The 20,888-nt window shown below is 48.4% G+C and overlaps 2 protein-coding genes across 2 annotated transcripts in view; both read left to right on the plus strand.

Moving 5' to 3' along the window:
* PINX1 (PIN2 (TERF1) interacting telomerase inhibitor 1) overlaps positions 1 to 10,078 on the plus strand; it is a 61,806-nt gene extending 51,728 nt beyond the window's left edge. Inside the window, exon 7 of the mRNA XM_066547615.1 lies at positions 7,448 to 10,078. Coding sequence (XP_066403712.1) covers positions 7,448 to 8,056 — 609 coding nt within the window. The 3' untranslated portion in view covers positions 8,057 to 10,078. The remainder of the gene's footprint in view (positions 1 to 7,447) is intronic.
* Positions 10,079 to 16,467: 6,389 nt separating this feature from the next.
* On the plus strand, positions 16,468 to 20,635 carry SOX7 (SRY-box transcription factor 7). Its single transcript, XM_066545964.1, has 2 exons — positions 16,468 to 16,693; positions 18,570 to 20,635. Exons 1-2 carry the CDS (start codon positions 16,468 to 16,470, stop codon positions 19,487 to 19,489), a joined length of 1,146 nt encoding a protein of 381 aa, XP_066402061.1. The 3' UTR covers positions 19,490 to 20,635.
* The last annotated feature ends 253 nt before the right edge of the window (positions 20,636 to 20,888 follow it).

The following is a 20,888-nucleotide window of genomic DNA, read 5'->3' on the forward strand; positions in this document are numbered from 1 at the left end:
TCTTGGGAATTATCCCATGGTGTATTCCCCCTTAGCCTCAGCTCCTGGACTTTACTCTCTGCCTTTGTTGTGCAATAACTTAAATAAATTGTATTCTTTTTCCTGAAAAGTGTAAGAACAGTAGGAGGAAGTGTGTGTGTGTGCCCTGTGGGACACAGTGCCAGGATTCCCAAGCTGCCCTTGGAAATACAGGTGCTGTGGCCTGACCAGGATCTGCTCAGGACAGCTGGAATGAATCCCCAGGACTATCCTTGCAATCACGTCCCTGGCCAAAATTTAATCCGTTGCACTTTTGCAACCCTGTTGTTTCCTGTTCTGCTGGTGTTTGCAGGCTGGAGGCAAAACCTGGCTGAGTGTCACAGCTCTATTGTGAAGCTCCTGTTTCACTGATGGGATCAGGCTGGGCTCCAGCTCATCCTGCACCCCTGGAAATGGATTGTTTGTATCACAAACAAATGGCATTTTGCATTCCAGAAGTATTCAGGGGGTTTTCTGGTGTGTGAATTATAAGAATGAATGAAAATTGCTAAAATTGGCCACTTGCTGAGGTAGAGGATGAGCTTTTGACAAAAATATAAAACAGAAGGACGAGACAGGCTGGGAGAATTTGGATGTGGTTTTAATAGAAACACATCACCACAGAATTTAAAACTGATATAAAAATGGAATCAGCAAATACAACGTAAATGAAAATCAAGCACCTGTAGATTGTTGCAGTGGGGTGAAATGGGTGCTATTGAATGGCGATAAAACCTCCTCATTAGGATGTCGTGCCATATCCAGGGCCAGGCTGGATGGAGTTTGGAGCACTCTGGGATAGTGGGAGGTGTCCCTGCCCATTGCAGGGGGTGGAATGGGATGGGCTTTAAGGTCCCTTCCCACCCAAACCATTCCATGGTTCTGTAATCACAACAGGGATATCCTGAAGGATGGTAAAACCTCTGTCTTTGGAGATTTAACTCCAAAAAAAGGTTCAGCTCCACTAAAAAAAGTGGAGCTGGTCTAGCACTCACAGTAGTTCTGCTCCAGAGGTCAATGATCCTATTAATAACCTCCAGATTATTTTAGGCATAGACTTACTATAATAAAATTCCTCAGCCTTTTGATTGCTAGAGAAACAGTCTGCTCTTTTGTAGTTGCAAATGTAGCAAAAATGGATCTTCATAATTCCATGGAAAACATTTTTCCTTGTCCCCTTTCCGTTAATTACTTCCTTACCTCTCTTCTTGTCCTTGCTGGGTTAGAGACAGCTGATGGCTCATGTGGCGTGTAGAAGTGAATATCAACTGCAAGTTAATATCAACACAGCTGATGTTTCAATATATTCTGGCATAGAATTTATTTTAACAGAGTCAAACAGGAAAGTGCTTCTCTGTAATAATTGGAACTTGTCCTTTTAACGAGTGTCATGTCACCCAGGTATTGGACCTGCAGGATTCTCATTCCATTTCCCATCAGTGGATCCATTGTTCTATTGGTACTCAGGATAAATCACAGTAAAATTAAACCTTCCTATGGATATGTGGCATGTTCTGGTGATTACACCACCATAGCCAACAAAAACCAGAAGTTGCAGGAGACCTGAATTTTTACCACTTCTGTCCAGGTTGAGTATCCCTGCTTCTCATCTCTTTCATTAAACCCTCATTTATTTTAACAGGCTGCCCATGGAAGTGGTGGAAACTTCATCCCAGGAGGGATTTAAAAGCTGTGTGGATGTGGCACTTGGGGACATGGGTTGGTGATGGTCTTGGTAGTGCTGGGGAATTTTTGGACTCAATGGTCTGAGAAAGCTTTTCCAACCTTAACAATTCCGTGATCACCAGGAGGTCAAATTGTATCCCTGTTCAGGTTTTGGAAGCATTACAGAACTGAAAGATGCTTCTGGAGTCCAGATCTTAAATTTTCCATTCCAATCAAGAATTAACTCCCCCTAACACTTCCCTGGTAGCTGAGTTGTCTTCAGTGGTTGAGACTCCCAATGATTGTTAAGGCCTCACAAACATACTGATTTCTCCTACTGGCAAAGCTTTCCTGTGGGTAATTTCCACCTGCTGCTTGTCCTCTTCCTCATGGGCACAGAGCAATTGTCCTGTTTTCCCTTTGCATCAGCCCTGTCTGTGCTGGGAGTCTGTTCTCATCACCTCTCCACAAGATGCTGTCTGCAATAAACCAATTTTAATTAGGTAAATTAAAAGCATTAGAGCCTCCTGGGTACCTGTTCTGATGCCAGAATTGACTGCAGAACTGATGGTATGTGGCCTTATTTATGCATGTATTTATTTTAATCCTGCTTAAACTCATCAGGCTACAGGTCTTTGTTCACCCTCTCGCCTGTTTGATCCCAATCCAAATGTTAATGCTTGTACTTAACTTGAAGTTGTCAGCTCCTTAAAGCAAGACTCTGTCATCCTTGATGTCTGCAAGCTCCAGAGTGACTCTTCAGGAATCATCTGCAGCCATTCCTGGGATGGAAAGATACAGGGATGCCCTCAGCTCTTGCCTCTCAAGTTTTGTGCACTGCATGGGGGTCCTACCAACCTCTCAGTGAGGATCTGAAGCAGCAGGAAGAGAACAGGATTATTTTAATCTTATTGTTACAGTTTCTCAGCAAGGAAGTTGGTAAGAAAGGCAGAGCAGCGGTGGCTCCATTTTAAAGCTAAGAGTGATCCTGTGTTTTCCATGGAACTCAGGCTCCATGTGCCTCATCCAGCCCACTTACTGTCATTTAAGTGAGACCCTACTAAAATAGTTTAGCTTTATTCTGCCTTTTTGCTCATCCCTTCTGGACTTCTGGACAAAAGGCCCTTCTGGCCTTTTGTGTCCTTTTTGTGAATCAGATTTCACAAAATCATTGTGAATTAGTACCAACAAAGCAAAGTCATGTGAAATTACTGGGCTTGAGTAATAGTAGTTCATATGTAGCAGACAGAGATGGTACAAGGTATTATTTTACTCCCCTGTTTTATGATTTTAAGTTTGAAAAAGGAAATACTTGCATTCTGAAGAGGAGGGAAAGTTCTCTGAATTAATCCAGGTTGCTTCTCTTGCTCCTGTATGTTTCCAGCACCCTTTGCTTTGCCCATGGGTTCTGTCTCACTTTCCCTCCCAGGGTAACGTGCAGGTGCAGATTTATTTTTGAATATTAATTATAATAATCCCAGAATGGTTTGGGTTGGAATAGACCTTAAAGCTCATCCCATTCCTACCTCTGCCATGGACACCTTCCACTAGACCAGGTTGGGTTGCAGACCCATTTGATTTCATGTAGTGTCTAAATCCCTCTCCCTTTAGGCTTCTTCTCTTGTTTTCACTGATGTGAATTCCTTTGATCATTGACCATAACTCCCTGTTTTTTCCTTTCACTAAATAACTGAAAGGTGCTCTGAGAGTGGGATGCCCTGGAGATGCAATCCTGATCCTGCAGGATTCAAGGGAACCAGGATTTCCCTCTGTAAGTTTAGTGCACTCCCTTAATGATTTAATCAGCAACCAAAGAAAGGCAGAGAAAAACACGGTGGTACATGGAGTGCTTTATGTCCTTTAGATTATTTTCCATACATTTCACTAATTACATAAACAGATGATATTTACAGGGAACTTCTGCCTGTAATTGACCTTCATCTCTTCCTGTGCACTTCCCAACCTCTCCTTGAATTTTCCTATTGTTTCCTCTTACTCATTCCACATTTAACACCACATTTCAAGCAGTCCTTTTGTTCTGCTTGGGACCATCCTACCAATTCCCTATTCCCAATTCCTTCTAATTTCATCTCAGGCAATTTTGGAACTCATGGCATGGACAAACATAATTTGCAAGGCCCAATCTTCAGGTTTCCCTCTAGTTTCAGCATAATTTCTCTTTCCCTTTTACCTGATCATCAGTTCTCTGGAGCAAGAATATTTCTGTCCTTTATCTGGTGAAAATTTTGTCTTTCAGAAGCTTCAGCAGCACAATCCACTTTTAGGGATATCTGCCTTATTTTTCTTTGATTTTTTTTCTCTGTGTTGGGTCAAGCAGGGGAGGAATTACATAAACTGTGAGGGGTTAGAGAAGACCCCTGGTTAGAGTTCAGCAGTGTTCTCATGGCTACTGGGACAGGTACACCACAGAAGCAGGAATACCTTGGCATTTAACAGCCCTTCCAGGTGATTTATGGTTTTACATAAGCTTTTCCTAAACTCAGAGGTTTTCTAGGGTTGGCACCTCTTTGCTTGTCTCCATGCCCTGTTAATTCTGTGCTCAGTGGCCCGTGGTTATTAAAATTCTTATCAATAAAGGAGTTTCTGAGCAAGGTTCTTATTTTCTAAACTTGTACATACCTTTGGAACTCCTCTGCTTAACCAAAGGAACATTTGTTTTTATGCCTAATGTACTTCATGAAAAGAAAGAAATGTGTAGAGTTCAAGTAATATTTGCCTTCAATTACAGTAATTAAGTTGTCAGGACTTGAAGTCACCAAGGCAATGAGAAAATCCTTTCCTGGTTGGCCAGGGAGTAATGGGTGTTCTGAGCCTGAGTGTGTTTTACACATCAGGGTGGGGAGGGAAACGGTTCTGGCTGAAAACCTGGGAGTCTGTTTGTCCTTTTGCAATCCAGGGTGTCAAAATCCTGCTGTGGGGGGAAGGAAAATGACCCTGCTTGCCTGGGCTTCATTAGGGCCAGGGAAGTGATTGTCCCTCTGTGCTGGCACTGCTGGGGCACCTCCAGTGCTGGGGACAGCTCTGGGACCCTCCCAACAAGAGAGACCCTGGGGGGCTGGAGCTTGTCCAGGGAAGGGAACAGAGCTGGGGAAGGGGCTGGAGCACCAGCAGGGGCTGAGGGAGCTGGGAAAGGGGCTCAGCCTGGAGAAAAGGAGGCTCAGGGGGGCCCTTGTGGCTCTGCACAACTCCCTGACAGGAGGGGACAGCCAGGGGGGTCGGGCTCTGCTCCCAGGGAACAGGGACAGGAGGAGAGGAAACAGCCTCAAGTTGCACCAGGGAAGGTTTGGGTTGGACATCAGGAGGAATTTCTTTGTGGAAAGAGTTGTTAAGCATTGGAAGGGGCTGCCCAGGGAGGTTTGGAGTCCCCATCCCTGCAGGGATTTCCAAGGAAGGCCTGTACATGGCACTCAGTGCTTTGTGCTGTGGACAAGAATGGTCACAGGATGGACTTGATGGTGTTGGAGCTCTTTTCCAAGCTAAATGATCCTGTGATGACATGGGATTCTCTGTTTGTTGGTTTAGGTCTTACTAAAAATATTTAATATAAATATAGCTCAACCGATTTATCCTGGGAATTCTGTCTCGTTAAACTTCTTCTGCCACTCCCCTTTCAAATGTAACCTGTGTGGAGACATGTGTGGATACATCCTGTTTTTACCCTGTGTTCCACATCCCTTTTCAGGCTTCTTTGCCAGAAGTTAAATAGTTTCAATTACTTCATAACCCTTCAGGAACACTACAACATATCCCTACAAGAAAAGTCCCTAATTTTGATAAGTGCCCACACAAACATCACTGGAATCTCAAGTGCAGCCTTACTTTCGTTCCACTGGAATAGCTCTCTTGAAAGCAGATGGATGAGGAAATCACCACTCTTAATGCATCACTAATGACACCAATTTTTGCATTCCTGTTCATGGGAGTAAAGGTTATGGATGCATAAGGAGCCAGACCTGGAAAACCTTACTCACAAACCCTAATAAACCCAACTTCAGCCAGCAAGTTTAATGATGCCCTCAAGAGAGCCAGGTCCCTTATCTGCAGCATCACACAATAACTATAAAGTTTTGAGATAAGTGGGGTTTTATCTCCCAGCTCTTTGCTGGCCTTCCTCTAGTATCAGGTTATGGCAGTGAAAGTGGCTGTGAAATCTGACTGCTCTGATTTGGGCAGGCAGGATTCAGGATGTGTGGGCAGAGTGGATGCTCTTACCCATCCACGCATTTATGAATGGAAAACCAAGGAATTATCTCTGACTGTAATCCCTGTGGATCCCCTTTCCTTTAGGAAGGGGTTGTAGGGCAGATATTGGTGAGGATTTTACACCATCCTTCCCAGCTTTTCCCATCCAGAGGGGGTACCTGTTCCCTGTGGTTTGTACAAGGCTTTAAAAAAACAATTAATGAGCTGGGAAAGGGGCTCAGCCTGGAGAAAAGGAGACTCAGGGGGGACCTTCTGGCTCTGCACAACTCCTGACAGGAGGGGACAGCCAGGGGGGTCGGGCTCTGCTCCCAGGGAACAGGGACAGGATGAGAGGGAACGGCCTCAAGCTGTGCCAGGGGAGGTTCAGGTTGGACATCAGGAGAGATTTCATCATGGAAAGAGTGGTCAGGCATTGGAAGGGGCTGCCCAGGGAGGTTTGAAGTCCCCACCCCTGGAGGTGTCCAAGGGGTGACTGGATGTGGCACTCAGTGCTCTGGGCTGGGGACAAGGTGGGGTAAAGTCAGAGGTTGGTCTTTATAGTTTTGGAGCTCTTTTCTAACCTGAATGACTCTGTGATTCTATGAAAATTTGGGACATTTCCAAGAGTCATTTGTGACTTTTGCCAAGCAAAAGGCTATACCACAAAGGCTTTGTTTTGAGTGCTTTGGTATGTATGTGAACAAGCCTTAATTTCAGCTGCCTTTCTGGTTTGTTTCTTTTGTAAATGTCAGATAATTTAACAAATTATACATTTCCATCTTGTGGCATTTGTTGCTTTCTCAGTCAATTCTCTTCATGCCATCCATAACATCCAGTTCCAGAGCTGTAATTTGCTTTTAGTTTGATATTTCTTAGTTTGATATTTCCTTTCTAGAAAGGAGACTCTTCACCTGCAGCTGGAGATGAGCAGCTCTTTATTTCATGTCTGCAGAAACCTTGTAAGATGTAACCTGTGATGTTGTTTGTGCCATCTGATAACGTGTGATCAAATGGAGCCTGTTTAAATAACAACATCTGGGACACCCTGACAGCAGAGCAGCTCTGAAACAAACATTTCCAAAGATCAGATAAGATGGAAGAGATGCCTCAATGCTGGATTGCTCCCTGGATTACAAGTTCTTTGCTGAAGAGTTATTCCAGGCATGGGATTTCCTTTGTGCCACAGGCTAATGGATTGCAGTGGATCATTTTTCATGCTGGTTTATGTCTTGCAGAGACATGTGCTTTGTAAAGTCAGTGTAATGTACTATGTATGGCACTGGTAGACATGAGTTATGTAGGAGTAGGTAAACTAAAACTGAAAATTGTCTTGGTTTGTTTTCTCTTGCTCCCTTCCCTCCTTCCACCTCTTTTCCCTAAACCTACAGCATCTTTCACATTAAGGACTGCCTCACTTCCACCCAAATCTGTACTTTCACAGTTAATTTTCAAAGCACCACGTTGCTTTTCAGTATTTTCCTTATTAGTGTGCAAAAAAAACAGCATTATGTTTAAAGCCATGACTCCTGACTCACTCCTGCTCCTCTCTGTTCTCTTACAGGAGGAAATTCAGGCTGATCTTGACTCCCAGGAAGAGAAGGAGAGGAACAAGTGGCTCTCCAGCCCTGGAGATGGTTCCAACACAGTGAAGAGTGCTCTCACTGTCCAGGAATATTTTGCCAAGCGCATGGCAAAGCTGAAGGGATCCCAGCAGGAAACAGAACCAAAGGTGGATCATTCCAGCCCAGCAGCTGATGAAGCTGTGGAGCCTTCAGAAGAGCTGGAAACCAAAATCAAAAAGAAAAAGAAGAAGCAGAAGAGAGATGATGAGGCAGAAAGGACAGAGGACTGGCAGAAAACAGGGAAAAAGCCTAAGATAGGGAGCTTGAATGGAAAAGAACTGGATGATCCACTATATGAATGTCACAAAAGGAAAAAAAAGAGGAAACATAAAGAGGAGAATGAAGGAGAAAACATCAGTTGTGATGAGAATACAGGCAATGGAGAAATTTCTGTGGGAATGTCTGAGGGGGAGGAACTCAGCACAGAGGAGCAGGAGGAAAGGCAGAAGAAACGCCACAAGAAGAAGCACAAAAAGCAAAAAGAGGAGACAGGGGAATGTGGGGAAGGAACACCCAGAAAGAAAAAGAAGCACTGCAAGAACATTTAACCCTTTCAGGCTCAGGGGTGAGTCTGTGTTGAAGTAGGCTCTGTGTAAACACAGCACCAATCCAGGCTTGGACACTGCTCCAGCTCCAGCTGGATCTAAACAAAAACTGGGTCTAAACACAGGCTGGATCTAAACTCAGACTCTATCTAAACACAGCTCTTCCCAGGGGGAAAACATGGTGATGGGCCAACAGGAGCTTCAGTCCATGTTCAAAAGGGATCCACATGGAGGATCAACACACCAAGACTGTGAAAGGCAGGGAATGACTTTCTGCTTCACCTGACTGTGTTTTTCTCAATCCAGGAAAAAAAATTTGAAAATCTCCCTAGTACTGCGTTTTTATTAAAATTGTTTTCACTTGTGAGAACCTTCTGGAAGCAGAGGGGTTTTGCAAAGCTGTTTGTGTTTTTTCATTGATTTTTGAAAAGTGGTGTCTAATTTTTACATTCATCTCTTTTTACATATAAAATGAATGTTGTTTCTTCCCAAAATGCTTACTCTGATTAAAAGTTTGCTCAGAAAATGTCAGCACTTAAGAGTGAAATAAAAAGACCTCCCTGTGCCTCCAAACCATTGTCAAACAGTTGAAACTTCGCACCAAAGCCAAAGGAAATGTGTATTTACCTTATCATTTATTAACCATACCTAAATCTTTGATTTCCAGGACATACTCAGGATCTCTTCACTGGTACCTCTGGAATCCAGAAGGCTGCCTTGGATAGAGCAAGGCTTTTTCCTGAAAGTGGGAGACCACAAGATTTTAAAAGCACAGTCAGATTGCTGTTTCAATGTGCCATTCACACATCGAAAACTTGCTATTTGGATTTATAACCAAACTAGGGCTTGTTTCTCATTATAAGCCTGGAAATAAGGAATGCTGCAACTGGGCACTGCCACAAGCAGTTTTGTGGGAGATCTGAAACATTCAGCTTGAACTTTGGTATTTTAATGTCATTTAGAGCTGTCATGAGAGATGGGTGGGCTTGGAAGTGGTGGAATGGGAAGAAGGATTCCCCTTCCTGGTGTCCTGTTCTGATATTTCTTTGGCCACAGCAAACTGACAGCACAACCCTGAAGACCAGAGAGTTATCTTGGCAGAATCCAGAATCCAAATCCATGAGCTGCTCATTTCACCCAGGCCTGGCTGGATTTCATCAGTGTAAATCTAAAACATCCCATTGGCTGCTCTGCTGAAGAAAATGGGTACATTTTTATATTGTCTCAGCTCAGTGGAGTTGCTTAACACGGTCTGAGGAACATTGTCAAGATGCAGATGTTAATAGGGAAAAAAATTTCCTTAAGCTGCCTTTATTGTGCAGTGGAGGAAGCTCCATCTGCAGCACCCAGACCACATGGATGGTTTGGTTGCGGCTCAGCTCTGGTTTTTTAAGATCTCTTGGTTTCCAAAGCACCTTTTTTTCCCCTGCCTTCAGGACATGCTCATTCACTGCAGCAAAATGAAGTTTCACTTCTTGTACAGGAGAACAAGATGCCTTTCCCTGGATTTCACATGCCAGGGTTTTTAACCCTTGTTGCATCTCCTTTTCAGGGTGTACAATTATTATTCACCATAATCTGCTTGTCCCTGGCTTCCTTAAATGGAAGACCACCAAATACCATCAGTTATTGTCAAACTGGGAGGAAACTCGTGCTTGAGGTGAAAAAAATCATCTTCTCAGTGAAAGAAGACAGCAAAATACTGTTTTATATTAAACTGAAGCATCCCTCCTGATTTCTTCCTCACCACAAGTCAGAATTTTTGTTATTAGAATCCAAAAGCCTGATTGTTTCCAATTATTATTTTTTAACTCTTAAGCCAACTAAACTTTACAGCCTCTCTGGGATTTCAGTTTAAAAAGGTGCTACTCAAGGAATAAGGTTTCCTTCCCCAAATATTGCTGGGCTTGTTTGTTTGTTCCCTCTGTGAATTTTCATGTGTTCCTGTGTGCTGATTCTTGTGGGTGCTTGGCCACATTCCAGTATCAGTTACAGGAAGAATAAAACTGGGAATAAACCTTTAAATTTGTGCTGTTGCTTCTGTTACATTCAGGATACCCAAGACTTAAATCTGGCTCAGATGGAAGTATCAGCTACCAATGGAAGATTTTCTATTTCTGCAATAAATACACGGCACTTTATCCTGGGAAATGTGGAATTTTAATGTGCCCCAAGCTCTGCATGTGGTTGTAGGAGGGGAAAATCATAATAAATAAATAATCATAAATCATAAATTGCTTGTATTTGACATAAACAATTGATTTAACTGCTCTGCTCTGTGTTTGTGGTCAACATTACTCAGTGAAAAGCTCTTCTTACCAGATACTGTCCAGTGAAATGGATGATTGGAACAAGAGAAACATGTCTCAGAGTAATAAATTACATATATATTTTTTGTTTGTTTTCTTCTAGTGGGTTTTGAGTTCTGTTTTAACCCAACTCTGGGTTTGGCAAGAAGGCCTTTTTTAGAAAGCACAAGAAAAAGAATTACGTCAGTGCCCAGATGGTGGAATTAGCAGAATGCGAGCACAAAGGAGCGACTTGGTTTCATTTCCGCGAAAATCAGACTTTCAAACTCCGAGGCCTTTTGTTATAAATTCATCCATTGTCCTCACAGAATGAGGTGGCTCCCAGTGAAATTACCTGGACACCAAGGAAAATGAGAATCCCTGCTCTGCTGTCGCTCCACAACGGGGAAAGAGGCACTCGCAGCACAGATATTAAAATGTTTTCAGTTTTGGTAACCCCGGGTCAGCAGTGACTGAAGGAAATTTTTCCTTTTTGCTTTGGGAACGTTCCAACACTGGCTTCTCCTGAGCTCCTCCATTCTTTGCAGGGATAGGGCTGTTCTCGGCTTTGAGGCTCGGAATTCGCTGCAGGATCCATGGCCAAGGACATGATTGGCAAGTGCAATGAGAGCAGTAATAATGGAGGTTCAATTGTGCTTGTAAGCACCTGCAGGCACCAAACTACCCTGGGAAGGAGAGACCGTGGAAAAATAGTCCTGGTACCACTGTTGGACCCAAATCTGCGTGAACTTTGTGGACTTTTGGAGTTTTGTCTGTCTGTGGAGTTTTTCTTGGTGCCAAAGATGGGAGATGGCACTGGAGCACCTCAAGTGACTGCCCAGACATGTGGTAAAGGCAGAATTCCTTGAATTTCCTCCCAAGATGTTCCAGCTCTGATGCTTCACATGCAGCCAGTGTAAAGCAGAGGTAGATTTGTAGAATCATGGAATTATTAAGGTTGGAAAACCCCTCTAAGACCATCGAGTCCAACCATTCCCTCAGCACTGCCAAGGCCACCACTGACCCATGTCCCCAAGTGCCCCTTAGTAACAACCAGGGTTTTTTAAAGCATAAATGCAAGACACCATTAAAGATTTCAGAACCATCTGTGCTTGTGTTTAAGTGAATTTGAGTCTATTGGGATGCAGCTGCTTTGTAACTTTTGTGAATTGAAGAGGCTGAAGTGTTTCCAGGGAAGGGAGCAGAGCTGGGGAAGGGGCTGGAGCACCAGGAGGGGCTGAAGGAGCTGGGAAAGAGGCTCAGCCTGGAGAAAAGGAGGCTCAGGAGGGACCTTTTCACTAATTTTGTGAATTTAAGGGGCTGGAGCATGTCCAGGGAAGGGAGCAGAGCTGGGGAAGGGGCTGGAGCACCAGGAGGGGCTGAGGGAGCTGGGAAAGGGGCTCAGCCTGGAGAAAAGGAGGCTCAGGGGGGACCTTGTGGCTCTGCACAACTCCCTGACAGGAGGGGACAGCCAGGGGTGTCGGGCTCTGCTCCCAGGGAACAGGGACAGGAGGAGAGGGAAGGGCCACAAGTTGTGCCTGGAGAGGTTCAGGTTGGAGACCAGGAGGAATTTCTCCATGGAAAGGGCTGTCAGGCATTGGAAGGGGCTTCCCAGGGCAGTGGAGGTGTCCCCATCCCTGCAGGGATTTCAAAGCCCTGGATGTGGCACTTGGGGACATGGATCAGAGGTAGCCTGGGCAGCGCTGGGAATGGTTGGACTCAATGATCTCTCAGGGATTTTCCAACCTAAACCATTGTGTGGCTCTGTGAAGTGTTCGAGGACAGCTCAGCATCGTGTCCATGGCTGCAGTTCTCCTTTCAGCTGCCCTGGTGCTCTCTGCCTCCAGCTTCTCAGCTCTCAGCAAGGACAATTAGCTGCATTCATCAGCGTAATTAACCAATTTTCTCCTGTTTAAACACACGAGACTGAAGCTGTTGCAGCATCCACCTTCAAAAGACACAAGTTACGTCACGAAACCTCCGAACCTGCCAACAGCAAGGGAAGGAAGGAAGCTCCAAGAAGAGAGGGAAACCACACAAAATCTGTTGGAAGCACTGCCCAGCATCACACCTGGCTGGAAAAAAAAAGATCTGGGAATAGTGTATCCTATTGGATACAGGGTGAGGATTGTGGGCATCTAAAGCCATCTTTTGCCTAATTCCCCCTCACTCCTGGGCAGGAGCCCCCAGGAAGGATCTGAGCTCAAAGAACTTGGGACAATAACCAAGGCTTTTGTTTCTGTACCTGTTCTATCCAAGGATAAACCAATTTTGTCTTGGATCAGCAAACTTCTAGTGATGTAGGACTGCGAAATGCAGTACAAATGCATAATTTGTGGTGGCAGAAGTGGGAATATTGTAAAACAAATTGAAGCTTCATTTCTCAGCAAGTCAAAATCCGCTTCTGAATCACACAAATACATTTTTTTCTTATCTTAATCCATCTTCATAAATTTAAAGGTGTAAGAAAGAAACTCTTCCTAGTTCCATTTAACCTAAAGGCACTAAAATATATATTTTTGTAACCTTTAAACTGCATTTTAAAAGCAGTAAGAGCAGAACTATTCAGCACAATGCTGAAAAATTTTGCATTTCAAGGGGCGGGGAAGGGGAGATTTTCTGCATTATTTTTGTGTAATGGGAAAGCTCTGGGTTTTTTTACCTAGAAAATAAATGGTCCAGGTAGCAATCCCTGGGGAAAACCTGGTGGAATCAAGGAGGATGGGCAGTGGGCAGAGTTGGAAACTACAGCACTGAGGGAATCTTCTGCTGGGAACCCCCAGCTCTCTCTGCAAAAACTCCCCTTGGGAGCCAAGAGTTTCATCAATAATTAAGGAACATGTGAATATTGAGCTAATTTAGGATTTGCACTTTCTCACATATTTTAATGTCCCTGAAGGTTGGTGAGGTGGGGGTGTGGGAGGGTGAAAATAAACCCTCCCTTTGCAGGGATAAAATTCCAGATATCGGATCCACCACAAAAAAAAAAAAAAAAAGAGGGATATTTTTAAAGAGGTGGTCGTTCCATATAGGGTTCAGCCACTCATTTTCTGCCTGGCCCATGGGAGTTGTTGCCACTGTTCCCCATCCATGAAAATGGGGGAGAACAAAGCTTTCTTCCCCCCTTTGTCTGCTCCATCTATTTTCGCTCGCGGCTTTTCGCCGTAATTTCCCTGTTCCCAAAGCCCTGGGAGAGCTCTGCTGCTTCCTGTGCCCCAGATACAGGTGAAGCCTCGCAGCAGAGAGGGGAAGGTGAGCACACACACACACACACACACACACACAAAAAAAGGTAATCCCGAGGTTTTTCCAGACTAATTACCCCGATCCGGTGGTAATTAAGAGGTGGCATTTTCACATGGCCCCAGCCTCCTTTATGTAACGTGGGAGCTTCCGACAGGACAGGTTTGACCAGCATTTTAGGCAGGGTGCAGAATGAAACCCTCCTTACTAATGCCATCAGAATGCCAGGTGCTGCAGGAGAGGAGGAGAAGGGGGGAAAAAAAAGTGGTTATTAATAATAGTAGCAGTGTTTGCACTTAAAATTCTGTGTGGGGGCCCTGGGAAGGGAGGAAATCCAAATGAGGAATATTCTGCTGGATTTCTTTGTGCTGTAACCACACAGGAGCCCCAGATTGGGTCTCGGGAGGGTCTGAAAAGCCACGAGTTGACCCCTGTGATACCTTTGGGAGGTCAAATGTTACTCCCAGGATGTGGAGGGAATAATGAGGATCAGGAACACCCAGAGAGGTACTCCAAGCGCTTCCAGGCTCTGGCAGCAGAGGCAGGAGTGGGTGCAGGTCCTGTCCTTGCTCAGGGTTTTTTCCTCTCCCAAACCTATCCACCCATCCTGCAAAATGTGGAAACACAGGGCAAGGTGGAAGTAGTTCTGTAAAAGGCATCAACTGGAATTCACCCATCTCTTTCCTTTTCCCAGGAAGGGAAATTCTGCTGCTACTACTAAAAATTCCTGGCCTCTGGGACCTCCACAGAGGTGTTTTTGTATTCATGATAGCCAGGTCCTGAACATCCTGAGGGTTAAAAAGTTACAGTGAGCCATGCAACATATTCACCATACCAAAAGTACCATCCTATTCAAAAGAAAACCTTGCAACCCCGGGCAGCCTCTTTTACAGGGCACTTCCACCCTTCCTAAAGGAACCAAACAAAATTAAGGATGTTTCAGGTTTTCTTCCCAAAATAACACTGCCAACCTCTGCAGCAGCTCCAGCCTGCAAAATGCACCCGGGAGACCTGTGCAGGGCAGGGTGGGGAGTTTGACATCCTCCCTCCCTGCCCCGTCCCAGCACTTCAAGGCGTGACAAAGGATTTTAGGAGAGATCTGGAGCTGCTGGGACAGAACAGGCTGTCCCCAGGAGCGTGCCCAGCTCCAAACCCCAGATAAAAGGCAGCTCCTCCGTGTGTGTGTGTGTGTGTGTGGAAAGGGTTTATAAATCTGTCCCGAGACCAGGAAATCTCCTGCACCTTTTAGATTTAAGAGAAGTTGCCTTCCTGTTGTATTCCCAGATAACGCAGCTCTGATGGAGCCCACTTGTAAATAGCTTAATAGATTTAATCAGTTCCTTTGGAAAATGTTGTTGCTTCCGCAGGGTTTTAGTTCAGTCCCGGGGAAGAGCTCGGGGAGGGAAGTTGCTGCTTCTGCTGCGAGCGAAGTTGTCGGATCCCAGCTCTCCTGACCCCAAAATCGCTGCAATCCGCAAGAAACCAGAGCCATCCCGCTCCTGTGCAGAGGGAAGGGAGACCAGGAAGCCCAGGCGGATCCTGCCCGGCTCGCATTTACATGAGCTCTCTCCATCACTCCTAATCTGACAAGAGTCAATAGGAACACCCAGGCACGTGGGAAACCTGCCCGAACTCCCCGGCCTGGGATCCGCGCCGGGGTTTTCCCCTCTGCCTTGGGGTCAGATGGGGCAGCCTCGGCCAGCCCCAGCCCGCCCATCCCAAACCCCCGTCCCGCTGCTCCTCTGGCAGCGCGGAGAGGAAACCCACGGCTTCCCTGCAGCCCCATATCTGCGGGTCAAAATCATACAGGAATGCAGGCACCAAATGCATTCATTCCCCAGGGCAGGCTGCAGGGATGAGCCGGGAAAGGGGATTTTCGGCGCCATCACCTTCCTGGAGATCCCTTGTCCTAGTGAGAGGAATGCTGCTTGGATGATTTTCCCACCCAGCTGGGCTCGTGGGGGACACCACTGTGTGGCTTTGGGACTTCCATCCCATCTTTTTGGGTTGCACCAGCACTCCATAAAAAGCAGCAGCAAGGAAAAGATCCTTTGTCTCCCAGTGTCCAGGGATGGGCAGCGGGGACCGACTGGAGATGTTTCATCCTCTTTGAGCTCCATCCCTGCCTTGTTTTCCCCTAAAAGCTCCCTTAGGAGTCTGACCAGGCTGGACAAGCACCCACCAGCAGGTTCATTGTGTCCCAATTTCCATCCCATACAAAGGGATCTGGAAATCTGGGGTGAAAACCCACGTGGGCTGGGCAAAGCACAGCCTGGGCTGGTGGTTTAAGCAGAAGTGGGGAAAAGTTGTCCCTGTCTGTAGGATCTATGCCTCGATTTCCCTTGGCAAACAGGGTTCCTGCATCTTGTCAAAGCCTGGGGAGGGGCCCTTTGCACCCCAGTGGGATCTTCCTTTCAGTGCCATTTTCCTTTTTTCCCCAGTTTTCAGTGCCTTTATCTCCTCTCTCTGTGTTACCCCCCAGCCTTCAAAGTTTGAAGATGCCTGAGGGGCCGGAGGGCAGCGGAGCTGTTTGGGGGCGGGACATCTCCAGCTCTCTCCTCACTCCCTTTCAGCGAGCAAAATAAAGAAAAAATAATAATAAAAGAGGGGGAGGGGGGAGTGGGAAGGAGAAAGGGGGGTGTTGGGGGTGCTGCTTTCCCGGGGGGTGCCGGGCAGAAGGGGTGGGGAGAAGTTTCCTCGCAGAAACCATCCCGGCCGGGGCTGAGGAGTTTGCAAACAAGGAGGAGCAGCGAGTCCCTTCGGTGTCATTGGAGGAGGCTTTTTCCAAGGAGCTCATAAATACGGGAGAGGCCGGGCAGGAGGCTGGGACTGCGCGGGGACCCCGAGGGCAGAGCGGCGGGGCCGGGGGGGGGCCGGGGGGCCATGGCTGCGCTGCTCAGCACATTCCCCTGGCCGGAGCGGCTGGAGGGGGACGCGGGCGAGGGGCTGTCCCCAGGGCCACCCCCCCGAGCGTCGCAGGGCGAGAAGGGCTCCGAGAGCCGCATCCGCCGGCCCATGAACGCGTTCATGGTGTGGGCGAAGGACGAGAGGAAGAGGCTGGCGGTGCAGAACCCCGACCTGCACAACGCGGAGCTCAGCAAGATGCTCGGTGAGCAGCGCGGGGGGCGCGGGTTGGAGGGGGGAAAATCGGGGACCCACCCGGGCATCCCCGGGGGTGCAAACCCTGCCCGGATCCGGTGCCCCGGGGGGAGAACCCGGGCACCCACCCGGCCATCCTGTGGGGATTCAGTGCCCAGGGGCACCCGCCGGAGATCCCTGCGGGTGCAAACCTGGTCCGGATTCGGTACCCGTGAGTCCAGCAGGGCATTCCCGGGGGTGCAAATCCTGCCCGGATCCGGTGGCACGGGGGAGGCACCCACCCGGGACTGGGATGCACACCCTGCTGGGATCCAGCGCTCCCGGCTTGGTCCCCAGGCACCCACCTGCGGTCCCGGGAGTGAAAACCCCGTCCGGATTCAGAGCATTGGGGTGGGGATCCAGGAACTCTCCAGCCATTCCTGGGGTGCAAATCCCATTCGGATCCAGCGCCCCGGGTTGGGCACCATGCACCCACCCGGTCATCCCGGGGTGCAAATCCCATCGAGATCCAGCGCCCCAGATTGGGAATGCCAGCGCCACTGGCCATCCCTGGGGGTGCCAACCCTGCCCAGGTGGGGACCCGGTCTGGCACACGGCAGGAGGGCACCCCCACACTTACCTGGCTGGTTTTGGGGTGCAAAGCCAGCCCGGGTGCAGCGCGCTGGGGCTGCAATACCTGATGGAGTTCAGCAGCACCGTGCCCTGTCAGCCACGGGGTGCTCAGCCCAGCACTGTCCCACACTCCAGGTGTGCAGCCACTCCTCAGGGTGCAAAGCCTGATGGTGTCCTGCATCCCAGGGGACAGGCACCCTGCCACCCCTCTGCTGCAAACTCTGAGGGTGCTGCCCTGCTCTGCAAGGAGGGACCCCCAAAATTTTCTGGCCTGTCCTTGCTGTGCCACTTTGTATTACATGGTTAGGGGCTGTGTGTGTGTTTTTCTGCTGTTACTTTTGGGGGATCACAACCCATTTTGAGCACACATTTGTTTCCCACTCCCCATCTACTATTTCTCCCTTCCTCCTAAGCCCCATTTTAATGTGAAACCAAGAGGGCAAACCAAAATTATCAGCCCAGACAGCCTGAGAAAGAGCTCCCCAAATTGCAACACAGCTTTGCTGCCCAACCTCTTATCCAAAGTTTGTGTTTCCCTGGACAGTTCTGTGGTGTTTTCTTTGGTGGTTTGGGTTTTCTCCTCGCTGCTTTGCCATGCAGCATCTCAGCTTATTAGTGTTATTTCTGCTGTCTCAGGCCATGGGAAGGCATCAAAGGCTTTGATGTGTATCCTCATTTCTCCCCCTTACCCTGAGGAGCAGCCTGGGACAGCCTCACTGTGGGATCAAACCCCCCTGCCCAATGCTGCTTCTCTGTGCTGTGTCTTGGGGACATTTTATCTCAAACAGGGAGGCACGAGGTCATAGGATTACAGAATTATGGAATAGTTTGGGTTGGAAGGGACCTTAAAAACCATCTAATCCATCCCCCTGCCATGAGCTGGGACACCCTCCACCATCCATACCAGCTGTCACAGTGCCCAGGTCTCCTTGTGCCCTGCTGCAAGCCCTGGCAGGGCACAAACTGGGGCACCTTAAAGGACAGCACGTCCTGACCCTCTGCTCAGCCAGGCACGGCCTTGGCTGTCCCTGCTCCACAGGGAGCTGGGAGAGTTCTTCTGCCTGGATTTATTTACTAACCCCAAACCCACCTTGTGTGGGGACTTGGGATGAAGGGAGACCCTATAGCAGCCTCAATTCCCCCCTTCTTCTCCCACCCACTCCCACCACATCCCTCTGCGGGATTTTTGGGATGTGTCCTCTGCGTGTGCCAGATGGGACATTGGGCACCCTTGGGAGGCTGTGGGTGCTAAGGGAGCGTGTCCTCTGTTTCAGGCAAGTCCTGGAAGGCGCTGAGCCTGTCGCAGAAGCGTCCCTACGTGGAGGAGGCCGAGCGGCTGCGGGTGAAGCACATGCAAGATTATCCCAACTACAAGTACCGGCCCCGTCGGAAGAAGCAGGTCAAGCGCATCGGGAAGAGGGTGGATCCCGGCTTTCTGCTGGGCAGCCTGACACGGGGGGACCAGAACTCTGTGCCGGAAAAGCGGACCTGCAGCCGGGCCGGGGGGGACAAAGAGAGCCCGGGTGAGTACCCCCCCCGCCCGGGGCTGCCGGCAGTGCGGGCGTACCGGGAGCCTCCAGGCAGCGGCAGCAGCACCAGCGTGGACACCTACCCCTACGGGCTGCCCACCCCGCCGGAGATGTCCCCTCTGGATGCCATAGACCCCGAGCAGAGCTTCTTCTCCTCGCCCTGCCCCGAGGAGCATCACCGCTCCCACCTCGCCAGTGCCACCTTCTCCGCGGAGTACGCGGGCAGCTCCCTGCCCTGCGGCCACCACCCGCTCAGCCCCATGCCGCAGCCGGCCACCTGCATGATCCCCCCGGCCTCCAGCTGCCCTTCCCTTCCTCCTCCTCCTCCTCCTCCTCCCAGCTACTACACACCCGCCTTCCCCTCCCTGCCCCCTCCCAACCTCCATGCCCACCTGGGCCAGCTCTCCCCACCACCAGACCACCACGGTTTTGACACCTTGGACCAGCTGAGCCAAGCGGAGCTGCTGGGGGAGATGGACCGCAATGAGTTTGACCAATATCTCAACAACCCCGGCCACGGTGACCACCACCACCACCACCACGGAGGGGCCTTGGCCAATGGGCACGTCCCGGGCTCTGGCAGCTCCCACAGCTCCGAGAACAGCCTCATCTCCGTCCTGGCTGATGCCACGGCCACCTACTACAATAACTACAGCGTCTCTTAGGAGCCCAGCCGGGGCCGCCTGGAGCGGCCCAGGAAGGACCCGACACTGTTCCGAGGCATCGCTCCCTCAGGGTGACCAAACCACAGGGCCCTGGAGTCTCCTTGGTGCTGTAGGTAAAGGATTTGGGTTGTTGGGTCACCACCGTGCAAAGCCTGGAGTGCTCTGCTCCCACCGTGGCCAGGGGGCACCTCCTGACGCCAAAGCCCTTTGGCCAAGCCCCTCTTCCAAAGCAGGGATGCTCCTGGGAGCACAGGAAGGCTGCCCTTCATTTTGGGGTATCCCCAGCTCTGCTTTGGAGTCAGGAGTGCGGCGGCACCCTGCAAGGGGGAAAGGCAGGGATGGGAGAAGGGAAGATTTTGCTGAAGGTCCATGAGCTGTGTTTGGGTTCTGGTGGTGGCGTTGCTGCCTGACCACCCTGACCTGCCTGACCACTCCAATGGGGATTAAAGCCCCCATCCCCTGCCCCAGAACATGGATTGGGGGCTTCATCCCTCGGGAAACCCCAGAGGGGATGGGACACCAGCCAGGAGTGGGGTAGCCAGCCCTGAGAGCGCTGAGCCTGCTCTGGAGTGGGGTAAGATCAGGGCATGGAAAGGCAGGACCCGGCCGGCATCCACCCCAGATGGGAGCAGGTCCTGGGATGAACATTTTGGCCAAGAGGTGATGATGTAGCAGACACTTTTTTTATCAAACATCCTTTGAAGGGGAAGGCTCCGTGTTTGGAGCCACAGTGCCCAATGCCTCTCCTAACTCTGGCGTTTTATTGCTTGTAATAAAGCTGTACATTGATTTATTCCTTCCATTATTCCTCCTGCCCCCCCCACCTCGGATTTTGTATTGCTCGAGTTCTCTTCCTTTCCATAAAAATGAAGCTTTATTTTAAATCAGTTATATGACATGATTAATCTTAGTGTTTACTGTATGGCACTTGGTAATGATTAGTTAGTAACGTTGTTATGATTTCCTGGTTTCAGTCCCCAAAATGTATTAATAATAATTGCAAAGAAAACTTTTAAAAAACCCCCAAAAGTTCGCCGGTTTTTAAGCTAATACATTCCATCTCTTTTGTGTGACTCTATGCATTTTGAATGAGTGTAGATATGAGTTTGCATAAAATATTTAATTTAAATAAATGTTTTTATATGATGATTGTTCGATGATTTAAATTGCTGTCGCTATTGACAACAGTTTTCAAAACAGAAACATTTCCCGTGCAAGTGCTATTTTTTTATATTTTTGTTGTCATCGTTGTTGTTGGTATTTTCAGCCAAATTTTTCTACTTCCATTTTTTTTATAAATAAAACAAAGATCTGTAGTTATCTTTACAAATTGTGGATTGCTTTCTAACAAACAGACTCAGAGGATGATGAGTGCTTACCCTCACTTTTCATGAGTGTC

This window comes from Molothrus aeneus, chromosome 3 (genome assembly GCF_037042795.1).
Source record: "Molothrus aeneus isolate 106 chromosome 3, BPBGC_Maene_1.0, whole genome shotgun sequence".
Taxonomy (NCBI): domain Eukaryota; kingdom Metazoa; phylum Chordata; class Aves; order Passeriformes; family Icteridae; genus Molothrus; species Molothrus aeneus.